The sequence below is a fragment of the Saccopteryx leptura genome, chromosome 5 (assembly GCF_036850995.1).
Source record: "Saccopteryx leptura isolate mSacLep1 chromosome 5, mSacLep1_pri_phased_curated, whole genome shotgun sequence".
In the NCBI taxonomy this organism is placed as follows: domain Eukaryota; kingdom Metazoa; phylum Chordata; class Mammalia; order Chiroptera; family Emballonuridae; genus Saccopteryx; species Saccopteryx leptura.
In genome coordinates this window covers 84644468-84663658 of record NC_089507.1, presented here as the reverse complement: position 1 = coordinate 84663658, position 19191 = coordinate 84644468, and the positions used below count along the sequence as shown (strand labels likewise).

At 37.3% G+C, this 19191-nt stretch overlaps 1 protein-coding gene across 2 annotated transcripts in view; it reads right to left on the bottom strand.

Annotated features, from left to right (window-relative positions):
* The window catches only part of BANK1 (B cell scaffold protein with ankyrin repeats 1), a 376917-nt gene that overhangs the window by 261546 nt on the left and 96180 nt on the right, over window positions 1–19191 (bottom strand). For both annotated transcript variants that reach the window (XM_066384875.1, XM_066384876.1), the window contains exon 4: window positions 10006–10144. In XM_066384875.1, the coding sequence (XP_066240972.1) occupies window positions 10006–10144 (139 nt within the window). The remainder of the gene's footprint in view (window positions 1–10005; window positions 10145–19191) is intronic.

The following is a 19191-nucleotide window of genomic DNA, read 5'->3' as shown; positions in this document are numbered from 1 at the left end:
CAGTTAGTTATATATAAGGGAGCTGCCATAAGACTGTCAGCTAATTTCTCTATAGAAACTTTGCAGGCTAGAAGAGATTATTGGCAAGACATATTCAAAGTGACGATAAGCAAGAACCTACAACCAAGATTACTCTACTCAGAAAAGGTATCATTTAAAATCTAAGGGCAGATAAAGAGCTTCCTAGACAAAAAAGAACTGAAGGAGTTCATGACCACCAAACCAGTATTATATGAAATCTTAAAGGGAAGAAAGAAGTAGAAGAAGGATTAGGAGGAGGAGGAGAAGAGGAAGAGGAGAAGAAGGAGGAGGAGGAGGAGGAGGAAGAGGAGGAGGAGGAGGAGGAAGGAGAAGGAGAAAGAGAAAAAGAGAAGAAGAAGAAGAAGAAGAAGAAGAAGAAGGGGAAGAAGATGAGGAGGAGGAGGAAGAGAAAGAGGAGGAAGAAGAAGGAGGAGGAGGATAAAGAACATAATAAAATTTCAATAAATACATATCTATCAACAAATGAATATAATACAAATAAATGAACAAGCAGAAAAGAAACAGACTTATAGATACAGAGAACATATTCACAGTTGCCAGATGGGTAGAGGGGATGGGTGAAATTGGTGAAGGGGTTAAAAAATACAAATTGGTTGCTACAGAATAGTCACGGGGATATAAGTACAGCGGAGGGAATATAGTTACTACTGTCTAATAACTATGCGATGTGTTAGATGGGTGTGAGATTTATTGGGATAATGGCTTAGTAAGTTACGTAATGTTTAATCATTGGGATGTACATCTGAAACTAATATAATAATGTATGTCAATTATAATTAAAAAATGAAAATGATTTAAAAAGGAAAAAAATTAAAAATTCACCAGTTTAAAAAGTAAAAATAAAAAATAATATATAATCATTTTTCATAATACTTTATAATTTAGATCAGTAAAGTTGCTAATAAAAAGTTAGGTATTTGTTACTGCTATTATGAAAAAAATGTCCATAAATTATAGGTAAGTTTCTCAAAACTGTATCTGAAAATATAAGAGTGGAGTCTATTGAAATCATAGAACTTACATTCAATTCATTATAATGAAAAACCTTTGTGAAGGAAAGGTTTAATGTTCTGCTATTTCAGTACCAGTTATTTACACTATACGTTTATCCAAAGCCTGTTGTGAACAAGCCATTTAAAGAAAAGATATATTCATTGTTAATTCTGCTCTAACATACCAGTAACTAGGGTTACCTAAGAATTTTGGGCTTCCCATGAAAGAATAACAATAAAGAGCCATTTCAATAGAAAAGTCATTGTGTTTTATTGCAACATGAATAAACAAAATTTATCTTTTTTAGTTCTTTTTCAGAACACACTTCAAAAACTTTCACATTTTTCTGGAGACATTTTCTAAATTCTTCTGGAAAATAGTAACCTAAATATGTGGGGTTTGGGGTAAGTCATTAAGTACAAGACTAAAAAGCTAGTTTTAATCGTACTCCCCTAATGAAGCTTTAAGTATTTAAAAGTTTTTAAGGTTTAAGCATTAATTTTATAATATTATAAGGTTAAAGGACTTTATAATATTTTTCAGGGTAATCTAAAGCCAACAAAAGCAATCTAAACTTAACCAGATGAAGAAGCTAAAATTTTCTCTTACCATGTTGCTGGAGTAAACACTTAACCTGTTATCATAAAGAAAATATAAGTAGATAAGTTGTCTCTTCCCAAAGTAAGTACCTAGCCTATAGGGAATTTAAGAGAAATCAGAATAAAAAACTGAAAGTTGGCCCTTGCCAGTTGGCTCAGTGGTAAAGTGTCGGTCTAGCATGTGGAAGTCCCAGGTTCCATTCCTGGTCAGGGCACATAGGAGAAGTGACCATCTGCTTCTCCACCCCCCACCTCTCTTCTTCTCCCACAGCCATGGTTCAAATGGTTAGAGCAAGTGGCCCTGGGCGCTGAGGATTGTTCCATGGCCTTGCCTCAGGTACTAAAATAGCTCAGCTGCTGAGCAAAAGAGCAGTGGCCCCAGACGGGAAGAGCATCACTTCCTAGTGGGCTTGCCGGGTGGATCCTGGTCAGGGCGTATGTGGCAGTCTGTCTCTCTGTCTCCCCACCTCATACTCTCTCATTTAATGAAACAAAACAAAACAAAACAAAAAATCCTGAAAGTTATTAAGTATATCTATCTCATCAGCTATTGCTGTACACATATGGTAATGGGGGTTCTGGAGTTCTTGGAATCAAATAAAATCAATTTCATTAAATACATAAAGATTATTTTGAATGAAGTTATTGATTTTGTTTATCTAAAAAGATATTAGGAGTTTTATAATGAGGTGTTACATTTCTGAAAAGTCAGGTGATGCATCATGAGGGAAATATGGTGAGATTTTCTTGCTGGTTCTTTGATATAGAATACTTAGAGTATTTTAATTTATGTAGAATAGAAAATTAAAATGAGCTAATTTGTCTCTGATATCTGGAGCCATTAGTTGACTCAAAACTTTTCCATTAGATCTATTGATTATGATGTTGATTTTAGAGTAATCTTCCAAAGAAATGTTCTTTGAAGTACTATCTTTACTATGTTAATTTTCATATCTATTGAATGGCAGTTATTAAATAAGACTTAATTATTTTTCCCACTCATATATTAAGGAGGACAGGTTATAGATTCATCTGGATGGGAGGTCCTCCTTCCTAATATATTACTGAATTGACCTTTGTGTGTGTGTGTGTGTGAACAATACTCAGTATGACTTGGGCATTATTTTACATTAACTATGGTCACTATGGTGTCTACATTTTATAGCAATGAAAATTATATCAATTACTTTAAGGAGTCAAGCAGAAAAGAGGAAAATTGTATCCTGTTAACACTGGAGTTATACAAAAATATTGGTCAAATCACCAAACCAAGTAAGGGTATAAGAGTCAACTATGAAGAAGAAAAAAGCCTTACTATAGAAGAAAAAGAAATGAAACTTCCTGCCTCATGAGACATATATAAACAAAAAGTACACTTAATAGAGGAGCAATGCTATAAAAGGAATTCTAGTTAAATTTCAGATCTCAAATTCTAGGCTCTTCAAGAATCTTGGTCAAACTTTCCTGTCTCTGTGACTTAAGTGATATGTCCATCCAGATAAAAAATAAATAAAGTTAATTTTTGGAAAATATAACCCAAAGGTATTTCTTAAGAGTCAGGATTATATTCACTAATTCCATAAAAAAGATATTTCACAAATCCATTAATTTAAGAGCTTTTCGCTTTCTGTATTGCCATCGTCAAAGAATCTGTGTTCCTTTATGAATCAATTTCAGCCCTATAACACGTGGCAAAACATAAATGAATCTACCTAATGTTTCCACGAGAACTGAAATCAACATGAATCTTTTTTTATTAGAGCAGTATTATTAAGTATAAGAAGCTTCAAAATGTTGATCATGAGTAAAAATTAATTTCAATTTTTTATATGTAGAAATCATCTTTCTGAAGTATGATATTTAGAAAAATCTCTTGTTGTTATTTTTCTAAGCAGGTCCAGGTTAACATTTGGCACACTCTAAAGTTTTTAATACTCTTTTAATGAAATATGAGTTTATAACTTATACTATTCAGAACACAGTTTCCTAATTAATAAAGATTCATTTACAATCCTTTCAACTTTTAATTACTTGTCCCTGCTATGTAAATGTTTTTCTGGCTGAGCTGTAGGTACCAAAGAGATACCCTCTTCATCTTGAGAAAGAACTAGTTAATATTTCTAGTTTAAAGCCTTGACATATATTTTTATATATATCGGCATAAACTGAGACTATGTAACTTTAAATATTTTTAGCACAGAACAGTCTGTCAGAGAGCAATCCGTGACACTACGGGCAAGGTGTGGTTTTTAGGAAACAAAGTAATAAGTATATCAAGTTATTGAACTTAAAGGGAGAAGAAAAATTAGAGAATATTTTCTCAAATTAAAAAAATATGGTAATATTTAAAAGTGTGTAGCAAGGAAAGAAAAAGAGCATTTAGAAAAAGAGTATCATAGGATTTCTTTCCTGTTTGGATATCGTACTTTAATATAATTTTGTTACTCTCGAATTATTACTAAGTTAGAAAGAAACATACATTTTAAAAGAACATTAATATGTCAAAGTATTGGGTTGGATGGAGAGAAATCTGAGAGTTTCATTTGAGAACTGTAAGAGGGAGAGTTCAGAGTATTTAATATGCCTCAATGTTGAGAGACTATTAATACAAACATACACACTCTCTCTCACACATACACATTTAAATGGTTAGAAGGAAGTGTCCAAACAAAGGAAGTAGAGTAGTTGGTTTCAAGGTACTCTTTTCTTTTTCTTTTTTTTTATTTTTAAATAAATTTTTATTAATTTTAATGGGGTGACATCAATAAATCAGGGTACATATATTCAAAGAAAGCATGTCCAGGTTATCTTGTCAATCAGTTATGTTGCATACCCATCACCCAAAGTCAGATTGTCCTCCATCACCTTCTATCTAGTTTTCTTTGTGCCCCTCCCCTTCTCCTCTCCCTCCTTTCCTCCTCCCTCCCCTCCCCCACCTGTAACAACCACACTCTTGTCAATGTCTCTTAGTCTTGTTTTTATGTCCCACTTATGTATGGAATCATGCAGTTCTTGGTTTTTTCTTATTTACTTATTTCACGCCATATAATGTTATCAAGATCCCACCATTTTGTTGTAAATGATCCGATGTCATCATTTCTTATGGCTGAGTAGTATTCCATAGTGTATATGTGCCACATCGTTTTTATCCAGTCTTATTTTGAAGGGCTTTTTGGTTGTTTCCATGTCTTGGCCACTGTGAACAATGCTGCAATGAACATGGGGCTGCATGTGTCTTTACGTATCAATGTTTCTGAGTTTCGAGGGTATATTCCCAGTAGAGGGATTGCTGGGTAATAAGGTAGTTCCATTTTCAGTTTTTTGAGGAACCACCGTACTTTCTTCCATAATGGTTGTACTACTTTACATTCCCACCAATAGTGAATGAGGGTTCCTTTTTCTCCACAGCCTCTCCAACATTTGCTATTACCTGTCTTGTTGATTATAGCTAATCTAACAGTTTTGAGGTGGTATCTCATTGCAGTTTTGATTTGCATTTCTCTAATAGCTAATGAAGATGAGCATCTTTTCATATATCTGTTGGCCATTTGTATTTCTTCCTGGGAGAAGTGTCTGTTCATATCCTCTTCCCATTTTTTTTATTGGGTTGTTTGTTTGTTGTTGAGTTTTATGAGTTCTTTGTATATTTTGGATATTAGGCCCTTATCTGAGCTGTTGTTTGAAAATATCATTTCCCATTTAGTTGGCTGTCTGTTTATTTTGTTGGCAGTTTCTCTTGCTGAGCAAAAACTTCTTAGTCTGATGTAGTCCCATTCATTTATCTTTATCTTCACTTCTCTTGCCTTTGGAGTCAAATTCATAAAATACTCTTTAAAACCAAGGTCCATGAGTTTAGTACCTATGTCTTCTTTTATGTACTTTATTGTTTCAGGTCTTATATTTAGGTCTTTGATCCATTTTGAATTAATTTTAGTACAAGGGGACAAACTGTAGTTGAGTTTCATTCTTTTGCATGTGGCTTTCCAGTTTTCCCAGCATCATTTGTTGAAGAGGCTTTCTTTTCTCTATTGTGTGTTGTTGGCCCCTTTATCGAAAATTATTTGATCATATATATGTGGTTTTATTTCTGGACTTTCTATTCTGTTCCATTGGTCTGAGTGTCTATTTTTCTGCCAATACTATGCTGTTTTGATTGTCGTGGCCTTATAATATAGTTTGAAGTCAGGTATTGTAATGCCAGCTTCATTCTTTTTCCTTAGGATTGCTTTGGCTCTTTCTAATAGAAAATTCTAGTTGCCTATCCCGATGTCTATTCTCTTCTTCTTCTTTTTTTTTTTTTGACAGAGACAGAGAGAGAGTCAGAGAGAGAGACAGATATGGACAGACAGACAGGAAGGGAAAGAGACAAGAAGCATCAATTTTTTGTTTCGGCACTTTAGTTGTTCATTGACTGCTTTCTCATATGTGCCTTGACCAGGGGGCTGCAGCAGAATGAGAGACTCCTTGCTCAAGCTAGTGACCTTGTTCTAAGAAATCATTTGAAATATGGTTAGTGCAACTGAAAAACTGAATTTTACATTTTGTTTAGTTATAACAAATTAAAGTTTCAAAAACCAGATGTGGCCAGTGGCTACAGTATTAGCCAGTGCAGCTACAAAGTATAGCTGTGGTTTGTGACATACTAGCACATCATGACATCAATTTAGTAGGTGTTCACTAGCATCAAATAAAGAAATACAATTCTTACCTCTATGCTTGTATTAGCCATCACATGTTCTTGCATGTTGTCTGCTTTTCCATTATAGCTCTTAACATATTAATCCAAGTCATTTAAAATTCCCTGACTGATAATTTTAACATCCATGTCACAGCTAAGTCTGGTCTGATGTTTGCTTTCTCTCTTTACACTAATGTTTGTTTGTTTGTTTTCTTGGCTTTTGGTACGACTTGTAATTTCTTGTTTAAAACCAAACATATTGTGTCAGGTATAAAAAATGATGTCAGCAGGCATGCCATGAGAATATATAGTAATTTGGCTAGGAGTTGAGCTAGTTTACGTTTGCTGTAACTATACATACCAAAAGCTTCAAATTCCTCTATTGTCCTCCCTTTTGACCTTGTGCTTCCCTCAGCATTCCTCCTCAGAAAGATTCTGCATCTTGCAGTAATGTCAACTATAATGCATTGTCATTATACTGAACCCTGCCATGGTGGTGGTGGTGGTGGTCAGGTGGGAGGGAAGCATTTTAATCTTATGATTAAGTTTCAGTCTCTTAAAGGGCCCCTGTCTCTTGGTTGTGACTTTCACAAGTGATTCTGCTATGGCAGAGCTTTTCCTCCCCAACTTCTAGGAGGACTGGAGAGGATACAGTGGGATGAATGCCCTTTCCCAGGAGGAGTACAGTGGTTTCTCCTGGAGAATAGCCTTTGTTATGGAGAACATACTGGAAGTATTTCAGCATGATTATTCTTCCTCTGACCTGGCAGAGCCTCCAGAGGAGCTTTCTCAAATCTTTACTCTGAGAATTGGTGAGGTTCTTGTAGGTAATTTCCATCCATTTATAGATGCCTCACAAGACTACAGTCTCTAGGAGATTCTTTGTTTACTTACTTTTTTTTATTCAGTGAGAAGAAGCGAGGCAGAGAGACAGACTCCTGCCTGTGTCCCAAACGGGATCTACCCAGCAAGCCCAGTAGGGGGCAGTGCTCTGCCCATCAATGACTGTTGCTCCATTGTTCAGCAACCAAGCTTTTCTCAGCACCTGAGGCAGAGGCCATAGAGCCATCCTAAGTGCCCAAGGCCAACTCCCTCTAATCTAGCCATGGCTTCAGGAGAAGAAAGAGAGAAGCAAGAGGAGGAGGGGTAGAGAAGTAGATGGGTGCTTCTCCTGTGTGCCATGACTAGGAATCAAACCCAGGACATCTACACACCGGGCTAACGCTCTACCACTGAGCCAACTAGCCAGAACAATCCAGGAGACTCTTACTCTCAAAATAGTCCATACTCAGCCACCAGAAATTCATTAAAATTACTATTTACATGCTCCTACCAGTTTCTGGCTAGTGACTTCTGCTCTTGGCAAGCAGATTTTGGATATCATTCTCTTGATTTACCTTTCTCTTTACTTTTTGGGATGGTAGCTTGCTCTACAACCATAGTTATCAATGAACTCAAGAAAAGTCATTTATTTTCAGTTTGTTCAGCTTTTATTATGTTGCATGAATGGGAATGACAACTTCCAAGTTCTACATGACTTTGCTAACACTATTAGTCTTACTACCATTTTAAAAACCTTTGTTTTAATGATGGATTTAAGCATAGGCACTGGGTCATGATATAAAACGTAGTTATTGCTAGGGCTCTAACACTAAGAAACAGTGCCATGAGGCAGAGAAAATAGAATTCTGGGGCCATTTCTGCTAGGGCCTGTCCCATCCATATTCCCACTCAGACTCATGAAATCAGTCTATATATTGTTACATAGCAATCACAGTCAAAATTTCACAAGAAATCACACAATTTCACAATCTTTCCAAAGAAAGATTTAATTAACATAATTATTAAATACTGGTTTATTTTTTTTACTACTAGGATATCTTGGAAATTTAGACTATTAGCTTTCTGCTTTTCTGAAAAGCTTTTGAACTTTTACATGCTTTATTCTTTTCACTGTTCTTAGCAACTAGGTAAACTGAACCTAAAATCTTTTTCTTTTCCTTTTTTTTTTTTTTAGTGAGGGAGATTGGGACAGACATAGACAGACTGAAGGGAGAGAGATGAGAAGCATCAATTCATTGTTGCAGCACCTTAGTTGTTCATTGATTGCTTCTTTTATGTGCCTTGACCAGGGGGCTCAGGCCGAGCCAATGACCCCTTGCTCAAGCCAGTGACCTTGGGCTTAAGCCAGTGATCTTGGGCTTCAAGCCAGTGACCTTTGGGCTCAAGCCAGCAACCATAGGGTTATGTCTATGACCCCACGCTCAAGCTGGTGACCCCACGCTCAAGCTGCAAACTCAGGGTTTCAAACCTGGGTCTTTAGCAACCCAAGCTGATGCTCTATCCACTGCGCTACCATGTGGTCAGGCTGAACATAAAATCTTAATGTGAATAATTTTATTTGACATTTTGATCTGCTCTTTTAGAAATATTATCTAAGTACTTCTTAATTTTCAATATTGATTTTAGCCTAACTAGATTTAGTTTAAACTTCAAAACTAATTAGTTAGAAATTATTCTTTGTGAAATCGTTTTAAACTGTGACACAAGGAAGTAATGGTCTTTAGAAAAGAAAGAAAAAAGCAGAGTTCTTTCTCATATCACTTATGCATATCCTTGTCCATGAGAGGAAGCAGAATCTAAAATGTTTATAAATGCTTGCTATAAAGTCTTTTCTTTTTATAACTGACCTCTCATCTCAGCTGTGCAAGGAAATCCATAGAGAGGACATATGCTTTCATTACATAACCAAAAAAGTTTGCAAATGCTCTGTAATGTTCTTTTATTTCATAATAGCCATATATATATATATATATATATATATATATGGCGCTCAGGATGCATTTGACACACTCTTTAATTTTAAATATATTTTACATTTTCAAAGTTTACACCTATAAAGTTTTATAAGGTAATTTTATTTTCTCATTAAAAAAGGTAAATTTATAAAACAAGTAGTCTTACATTTTTTATTGAAATATTCAGAAAATAATATATCAGATTTTGAATTTAGTACAATTATTGTTGCAAGTGTGTATATTCCTCTGATACTATTTATCATGCTGCAAGCAAAGTTGCACAATGAAATGGTTAGCTTCACAACTTAAATAATGAAAAGAAGGGAAAGTGTATGCAGAAATGTTACCATGATGATAAAATTGTGAAAAAGATTATACTTTTCAAAATAAGCAAAAATATACTTAGGAACATGACAACAAAAGGCAGAGAGAAGAAGGGAGGGAGGGAGGGAGGGAGGGAGGGGAAGAGGGAGGGAGGGGAAGAGGGAGGGACAGAGGGAGGGAGGGAGGAAGAATGGGAGGAAAAGAGAGAAAGAAGAAGAAAAAAATCAGTTATTAACAAAAATCCAAATATCTACTAATCCTGTTACAATAATGCTAGTAATTTTAGTTCCATATTTAATAGCTGGTACACAATCAAGTGCATTCTGCTGACATGTGTAATATTACTAGATGCTGTTTCACAATATGGTACATAAACTAGTTTCTCATAATTTACACATTCGTACTTTTGCAAATTCAGATTAACAACCATGGGTATGTGAAAGCTAAACACAGGAAACACCTGCAGAACAATATTAGTTTCTGTAAGGAAGTGAAACCATTTATCATAAACTTATTGAAAGAAATTCAGGATGATGTTTCACATTTATTAAAGCATAAAAGAATTTCTTACCTAAAGCTTTCATACACCAGACTGTTTTACTCCAACATGCTGGCCTTGTTCTAATGCATTTATTATTTGATGTAAATTCAACCTCCACAGTATCACCAATTACTTCATCTTTCAAAATAATAAAAATTTCACCAGGATTCTATAAGAGATGAAATAGAAGCCAATTAAACATTTGAAAAGTTTACATTAACCACATAGCCCATTATATTTATTAATGATACAGGTTGCACATGATCATTATATGTCTTCTATCATGTTTGTATTTTCAACCATATTTAGAAATGAAATACATGAATGTGATTCTCATTATATTTTGAATTTATGGACTTAGTGTCTATTGCATACTCAAATTTTTTTTGTAATACCATATGTTGCAACTGAAAAAACAGTGAGAATATAGCTGCATAATTACACAGACCTCCAGGGAACTGTAATTCAATTGTTAAACCCTTTTTCCAAATCCTTTCCTCCACCTTTCTAGAACTTGATGTATTTATCTATAAATGAAAGACAAAACATATAAATGTGATGAATTTCTCAAAAATTTAAGTATGAAAAAAAATTTTAAGTCCAATAGTTTTAAATCTTTCCTAATAGACATTCTCTGGTTCGTTTATTTATAATAGGTATCTATGAAGGTTATTGAATTGACCAAAGGTTATAAATCTAAAAGTTTAAAGATTTTTATTAAGTTAAAAAAGCTAAATCTCTGAATACAATGTAATAAGGGCTGTTGAAAACCTTTTGGATTTTTTTTTTAATTAGGGATAAAAAGGTTGAAATTAATATGGAGAAAGTAATAATTATTTATTAAGCATCTATTTTATACTAAAATTATTCTAAGCACATTTTATATAAAGACTTTTTAAAATTCTAACCAACACACACACACACATACACACACACACACGGGAATGCATACACTTAAATCAAATGGAAGACTATTATTTTTCCCTTTCATAAACAAGGTAACTAATACAGTTACATCTGAAGATGAATCAGAACTACCTGAATTCAAAATCCACACTCTTCTTTACATCATGTTATTAAACCCTTCCAAATAACTAAAATGAAATACTATTTTTATGATTATCTCAGATACCATTCTTCAAAGACTTTCTTCAAAGTCAAACTAAATTTAAGTTCCTCACAAAATAAACAGGAACTTCATTGATAGGCTCTTATAAAATCATGATTACCCAAAAGTCATTAATTTCAAAGTTCTCTTAGTTAAATGTTATCTTCCTAAGCAAAAGTCACCCACCACTAAAGCTTATATCTTTAATGCTCTGTCCCAAAGAGTTTCTACAAATCTGTTGGTGTTACAAAATCATTTCAGCTGACACACATCCACTTGAGGAGTTTTCCACCGGGCTCCAATGATCCTAAATATTTGTCTGCAGCGTATTTTGATCTGAGTTTCTCCTCACCCATTAAATTCCATATGAAGAAAAGATCAAATCTCAAGGGAAATACTACTATTTACCCTCTCACTCTTGCCCCACACATCCAGCTTGTCAGAAACACTTCCCTGTATTCTTTTTTGTACCTTCTCCAACACATTTCTTCAGCTGAGTCCTCAAGGTCAGGACTGTGAGACTCTTCTGTTGCTCATACCTGCAAGCTCTTCCACACAGGACCTCACGTCTAGCCCAGTTCTTCTGTTCCTTTGTTACTCATATCTGTCATCTTACTTCAAATTTTTAGTGACTTATTTCACTTCTTGCCTCAGATCCCCAATTCCTGCTTCAAAATTCTTCAGAGTTCTCTTCCACCGAAACATCACTTCTTATTTAACCTTGACCTCTCTCCTTCCAAACCTGGTAAGCCTGAGCATCTCTCCAATGTTTTATTCACACAGTCAACTCAGTCTCATTCATGACTGTTTATACGGGCAGCTTCTTATGCATCAGATTTTTTCCTTAATAGAGGGCATGGCTCCACCTTTCAACCATTTCTAGAAAAAAGTTCTAAACAAAAGACAAGCATACTGACCACCCCAAATGAAGCACTTACGTGTTCATTTGTATACAGGGCCAGCTTCATGGGCAGGCGACCTGTGCAACTGCACAGTGCCTTGTGCTCAGTGGGGCCCTGCACTTAGTTTAACGTTCTGCTGTCACTGCCTTGAAATACACAATAATTTGAACAAGGGCATCTGCGATTTCATTTGGCATTGACCCTGATGATTAGGTAGCTGGTCCTGTTTGTACACAATGCTTATAATTTCCTTCCTTATCTCCCTTCATGTCTCCATACTTACCCTCTCTATCAACATCCAACTCAGGTTTCGCCGGTTCCACAAATTGTTCCTACAACTTCAGTACATGAGAGGTTTTGCAACTTCCAAAGGAATCACAGAGAATTTTACATCCAGACTCCTTATTTAACCCTTTCTAAGTCATGCCCTCTGCTCTTCATTAGTGTTTCATGTCTATGGCTTGCCTTCCCAGCTAGATTTTTAAGAATCCTGAAGGTAATTTTATTTTTTTATATCATATCATTGGGGCATCTTGCAAAACATAAGAGAAAATCTGTATATCTTTTCAAATTAAGATGAAAATAGGTCTGTAAAAATATGACTCTTTAGCCTGACCAGGTGGTAGCGCAGTAAATAGTGCATTGAACTGGGATGCGGAGGACCCAGGTTCGAGACCCCGAGGTCACCAGCTTGAGCGCAGGCTCATTTGGTTTGAGCAAAAGCTCACCAGCTTGGACCCAAGGTCGCTGGCTTGAGCAAGATGCTACTCAGTCTGCTGAAGGCCCATGGTCAAGGCACATATGAGAAAGCAATCAATGAACAACTAAAGTGTCACAACGAAAAACTGATGATTGATGTTTCTCATCTCTTCAAAAAAAATATCTATATATCTATATATATAATATCTATCTATATATATATAGATATACATATATATGGCTCTTTAAATTGAGCATGCTCAGCCCTTCCAGGACTCACAGCTTCACCCACCCCTGTATCTCCATAGAGGAAGCAGTCTGCTCCAAGAGTGAAGGGCTGTACTTGTCCCACCTTGTCCTTAATTATTGTGGACATCTTAATTATATATATAATTATATGGTCACAATTAATTCCATGGAGAAAATGTTGAGATAGTCAAATGGTCATAAGTTTAGTTTTATCAGTTATGAGAGTGTTATTTTGCTCACAATCTTTCTATTTATTATTTAGTTCTGAGCATTTGAAGAGAGAAAGGCTTGTGATAATTATCACTTTTAAACCCTGATGTTTTGCTGCATTCATCAAAAACTTTGAGACCTAAACAAAGGGGCTAGAACTTGGTGTACAATATGACTTAAAGCTAGTGGAGTTTCTGGCTCTGTCAAGGTGGTTATATTTACGAAGCACAAGCAACAAAGAATTTTGATCTTCATCATGTTGGCTTACTGTGAATTTTGTACACAAACCAATGATTCTTTCTCTATATTCATGGCTACTTCAATAGCCACTAGGTCAACAAGCATAGGTTCATTCGGCCTTAAGCCAGGACGGTGCAGGTTGTTGCTACAGCCATCATGGATCTGATCCAGAACAGCAGAGCAAGGATAAGGTTATGGCAATGGTTTCAGACTGGGATGCTAATTGTCACCCTCAGAATCATCTGGGAAGATTACAAAACTCTGTGTTCAGGCCATATCCAGATTATTTATATCTGAGTTCACTGAGATTTATATCTGAGTTCTACTTCATAGAATGCAAGGTATTGTTTTTTAAAACATCCATTAGTAGTCCCTATATGCATCTTAGTTTGAGAACCGCTTGGTTAAAGGGAAAATACATCTACTGGCCATTGTAAAATCCTACCACCAAAGCGGCAACAGTTCACAACATAGATATGTTTAACACGGATATACACAATACTTTTTTTGCTACTCTTACTATAATTTTTTTTCAATTAGATTACAGGATCAGATTTTATGTTAAGGATGGTTACCAAGAACTAGTACGTGACTTGGTGTTAGAAATAAGTGGGCAGGCCTGACCTGTGGTGGCACAGTGGATAAAGCGTCGACCTGGAAATGCTGAGGTCACTGGTTCGAAACCCTGGGCTTGCCTGGTCAAGGCACATATGGGAGTTGATGCTTCCAGCTCCTCCCCACCTTCTCTCGCTGTCTCTCTCTCCTCTCTCTCTCCCTGTCTGTCTCTCTCTCCCTTTCTCTCTCCTCTCTAAAATGAATAAATAAAATTTTTAAAAAAAGAAATAAGTGGGCAGTGTTGTTAGCTTCTATTTATTGTTTTACTCTGAATTCAGAGCCTAGGGAGAAATTGGTAGAAGGTAATCGCTGAGATTCTTGTGGTTCACCCACGGGCCCTTACAAATCACACCCATTCATTTAGTCTCAGAGTTTCTCTAGATTTGTAAATTAATCTGTGGCCTGGGCTATGGATTTGAAGATTTATATTATGGTTGCAGCCAGAGAGGTAGTCAATGAACAGGTGAAATAAAATGGAGGTCTTTATTAGGGAATATGCTATATTCTAGGATTCAGATAAGAAGGCAATTCAATGAAATTCTTATAGATCTAAATGCTAATAAAGCCACTTAAAAGAACTTTAGCAGTTATTCTATAACTTTAAGAATTAAATTTGCTAAAAAAATTCAAGTTATTGAATTGGTTTTAAAAGTAGGCTCAAGCTTTATCTTGAGAACAGCAGCACTAACAGAATAATAAAAATAAAGAAATATCAGTTAATCACACAAAAGGAAGTAAGAGATTCAAGGGGGAGGAAAGCTAAGATTGAAGTGACCATATTCTACTAAAAAGAGAGAAAGTAATAAATTGGAAACCTGTCTACAAAGGTAAAACAAGATAAAGAAAATGAGCTCACTGTGAACTCTTCAGAACGGGGCTACCGAAGAAGCAACACAGAGCCTTGACCGAGCCTCTGCCGGGACTCACAGAAGTGCCGGGAGGGGCGGGAGGCACCAGAGAGCACCCCGCTGCTTCTGAGCAGACCCACCCAGGGAAACTTCTAGAGGCTCCCTCTGAAAGTTCAGGACTAAGCCATGAAAGGTGACTGGGAAGCAGCTATGCTCACCACTATGCAAGGGATGCACACACAAGACCGGCCCCAGGCTGGAACTGCCAGGGTTCTTCCACAACCACACCCTGGGAGACAATGCTAAGCATTAAGCCTCAGGCTGCATTCCCATAGCCACAGGGTGACTGCACTGGTCGCCAAAGCAGTACATCAGGGGTCCCCAAACTATGGCCCTCGGGCCACATGTGGCCCCCTGAGGCCATTTATCTGGCCCCCACCGCACTTCCGAAAGGGGTACCTCTTTCATTGGTGGTCAGTGAGAGGAGCTCATTGACCATCTCATTAGCCAAAAGCAGGCCCATAGTTCCCATTGAAATACTGGTCAGTTTGTTGATTTAAATTTACTGGTTCTTTATTTTACATATTGTATTTGTTCCCATTTTGTTTTTTTACTTTAAAATAAGATATATGCAGTGTGCATAGGGATTTGTTCAGTTTTTTTTATAGTCTGGCCCTCCAATGGTCTGAGGGACAGTGAACTGGCCCCCTGTGTAAAAAGTTTGGGGACCCCTGAAATACATGAATGTCAGGCTTACCTTTACCTTTTATATAACTTGCACCAAATCATATATGTATGTTCTTTCATTTGTACCATTCCTTCAAATAAAATTATGTGGTACCCGTCTTCTCTCCACCCCCCAAAAGAGTCACTGGAACCAATGCTTATAGGTTACACAGCTTTAGCAAGTGATTAGAGGACAACTGGGTAGGCTGAGGAGAAGTCTCTGAGGGAGCCCTGAATTCTTGATGCCATTATTAGGTGATCTGAAGGTGATTTATTACTTAAGAGGCATGAAAGTATTTCCTATCTTCTGAGACAGGATTCAACCTTGATACTACTGACAACTGGGGGCTAGAGAAGTCACTATTGTGGGGACTGGCCTGTGCATTATAAGATAATTAGCAGCATCCGTGGCTCCTACTCACTAGATGCCGGCAACAGCCCCCCAGTTATGACAAACAAAACTGTCTGCACGCGGCCCTGGCCGGTTGGCTCAGCGGTAGAGCGTCGGCCTAGCGTGCGGAGGACCCGGGTTCGATTCCCGGCCAGGGCACACAGGAGAAGCGCCCCTTTGCTTCTCCACCCCTCCGCCACGCCTTCCTCTCTGTCTTTCTCTTCCCCTCCCGCAGCCAAGGCTCCATTGGAGCAAAGATGGCCCGGGCGCTGGGGATGGCTCTGTGGCCTCTGCCTCAGGTGCTAGAGTGGCTCTGGTCGCAACATGGCGACGCCCAGGATGGGCAGAGCATCGCCCGCTTGTGGGCAGAGCATCACCCCTGGTGGGCGTGCCGGGTAATTCCGGTCCGGCGCATGCGGGAGTCTGTCTGACTGTCTCACCCTGTTTCCAGCTTCGGAAAAATGAAAAAACAAAAAAAAACAAAAAAAAACTGTCTGCACACTTTGTCAAATACCCTCTGGAGGCAGTGAGCAAGATCACTCCCAATTAACAATCATTGCCTTGAGAGAATCTGTCAGAAAAATTAATGAAATTAAGACTCTGATGTAATACACAGCACAGAAAAGAGAAACTAGTGAATAATAGACCAGGTCCCATTCTGGTTTAGGTGCTGTTCCAGTGGGAGGATGCTTCCAAAGTGTAATTTTCATCATGGATTTAAAATTGGATAAAATTCATTTGAATAATGGATATATCATTATGTATCCATTGCAGACAGAACTCACTGACTTCATATTTCTAGTATTTAATTACCCTCACGACAAAATCAAGAGGTTTTGCTAGAAAAATAAATGCCTTGGTCCATAAATATTTTTTTAAAATACCAAAATAGAACAAAGAATGCTAATCATAAAAAAGATAAAGAGGCCAACATTAAATAACAGATTTAACTTGTTAAAATTCATCTAGGTATTTCTCAAAGAGACAAGAAATAATTCACACAAATAGAGCACTGGAGGCATATCTTTACCAGTGTGTGAAAAATAAAAGTTGAAGAAAAAATATTTTCTGAGCCCTGGCTGGTTTGCTCAGTGGATAGAGCATTGGCCTGGTGTATGGACGTCCCAGGTTCAATTCTTAGCCAGGACACACAGGAGAAGCAACCATATGCTTCTCCTCCTGCCTTCCCACTTTTCTCCCATTTTGCCTTCCACAGCCAGTGGCTCCACTGGTTCAAGCGTGGCGCCGGGTGCTGAGGACAGCTCTGTTGGAACACATCAGACTCAGGCGTTGAAAATAGTTTGGTTGATTTGAGCACTGGCCCAAAATGGGGTTGTTGGATGGATCTCTGTCACAGAGTCTGTCTCACTATCTCCCTTCCTCTCACCAAAAAAGAAATACAGGGGGTCCTCGGGTTACGACACAGTTCTGTTCCTACGACAGTGATGTAACCCGAATTTTAAAATAAGTCAAAACACACCCTAGCCTAAGTCACTTGCCTATCCTAACACAGTTGTAAAATCATAATCTAGAACATAAAAAACAACTCCCTCAACTCACATGCCACGTTACTACATATTCTTCTGTTGTGTGCAACCAAAACAGTTTGCTCACGTAGTCTGTAAGTACAATGCTAACAGTGTAAGCCAAAACACTCATGTCTCGATTTTTTAAAGTTTTTTATGGGAGTGATCGTTGTAAACTCGAAACATTGTATGTTGAGACTGTCATAACCCGAGGACCCCATATATCTTTACATATTAACATATTGATATATTTTTTAGTTAATTTTTCTGTTTTTAAAGTGGCACAAGATTTTTATGGTCCAGGCAACAAAACAACCCATGGAAAAGAACAATGCCAGTTAAGATGACAAGGTTGAGAAAGCAATACTCCCAGGTTCCCAGGCTTGAAGGCAGCAGCAACATCCCCCACAGCCTCAGTTAAATAATCCACTCAAGTGGATTCTTCAGAAAAGATGATGGACCAGAGAGCACATCTCTAGGAGGCACGTCCCCACACCCACGCAGCTCCACAGTAAGAGGCAGCAGCGGGACAGATTCAAACTAGCTCCCTGCTCCCTGTCCATCAGAAAGATAAAGATTATGCCACTAGGTAGAACGCATAGTGAACTCAGTGCTGGTATACTGGAAACATGAAAGTACATGGAGAAATGAATAGATTTTGAAGATGCTGGGTATGAAAGAGGCATAACTCAAATAAGACCTCCTGGCCAACGATAATAAATATTGTACATTTCTAGGTGTTGTAAGATGGCAGGGATTCCAATATTACCTCCTGGCTGTATTATTAAGGGGTCTCTCTGTTCACTCATTAATTGGAATACTTCTCAGAAACGAGTAAGTGCAAAGGTTGTGTTTTCAGACAATAGGCATAGACTGAATGTGATCCTGGCAAATCTGAAGCATGCTTTTTACTCATTTAGATACAGATCATCTTTCCTGCGGTGCTTGACAGTTTTCATGTGGATTCAGATTTTACTAAGATCGAGGTTCTTAGAACACAAGGTTTTGACTGGGGTAGCTATACATATTTGGTCTAAGGACTAGCTTATTTTGAATTTTTCAGGTACAAGGCTAGTGCTAAACAATTCTTTTATAACCTCTTATTTCCATGTCAATTATAAATAGCCCATGACACTGCCATTGAAAGAACCCTGATCCTAACTAGCCATCTCGGCCTGGAGGGCAGTGGGGTTTAAATTTGGAGTTTTAATTTCTTTGAAAATTTAATATTGAAAAAGTTTTACATTATTCAAATTTTACTGTTACAGATATTTTTAAAAGCAGCTATTTAGACTCATTGCATAATTCTTGGTGAGTTATTTTTAGTTCTAGAGGGTTTTTTCTTTTTGCTGTTTCTGCTTTGATTTTATCTACTTCAGAACAGTTTTCATTTCTCTTTTATTACAGTCTCTTCTATTGATTTCTGTCTCTCCCATGATTTCTGACTCAACAGCAGCCACCAGTTCTGATTGTTTAGCCTGAGGTTCCTCCTTTGAGATCTCGAGTCCTTTAAGGGGGTTGCAAGTTCTCCTTGCTTGATTATCTGTGCCAGGTCCCTTGAACCTGTCCAGGTCAGGTTTCTGGGCTAAGGTAGCGTCAGAGAAGTGTTTATTCCTCTGGAACTGACAGCATCTCACTTTAAACCTGTGATTTTTCTGCTTAGGCATCAGGTCTGAGGGTGAGGGATTTAAACTGCACGGAA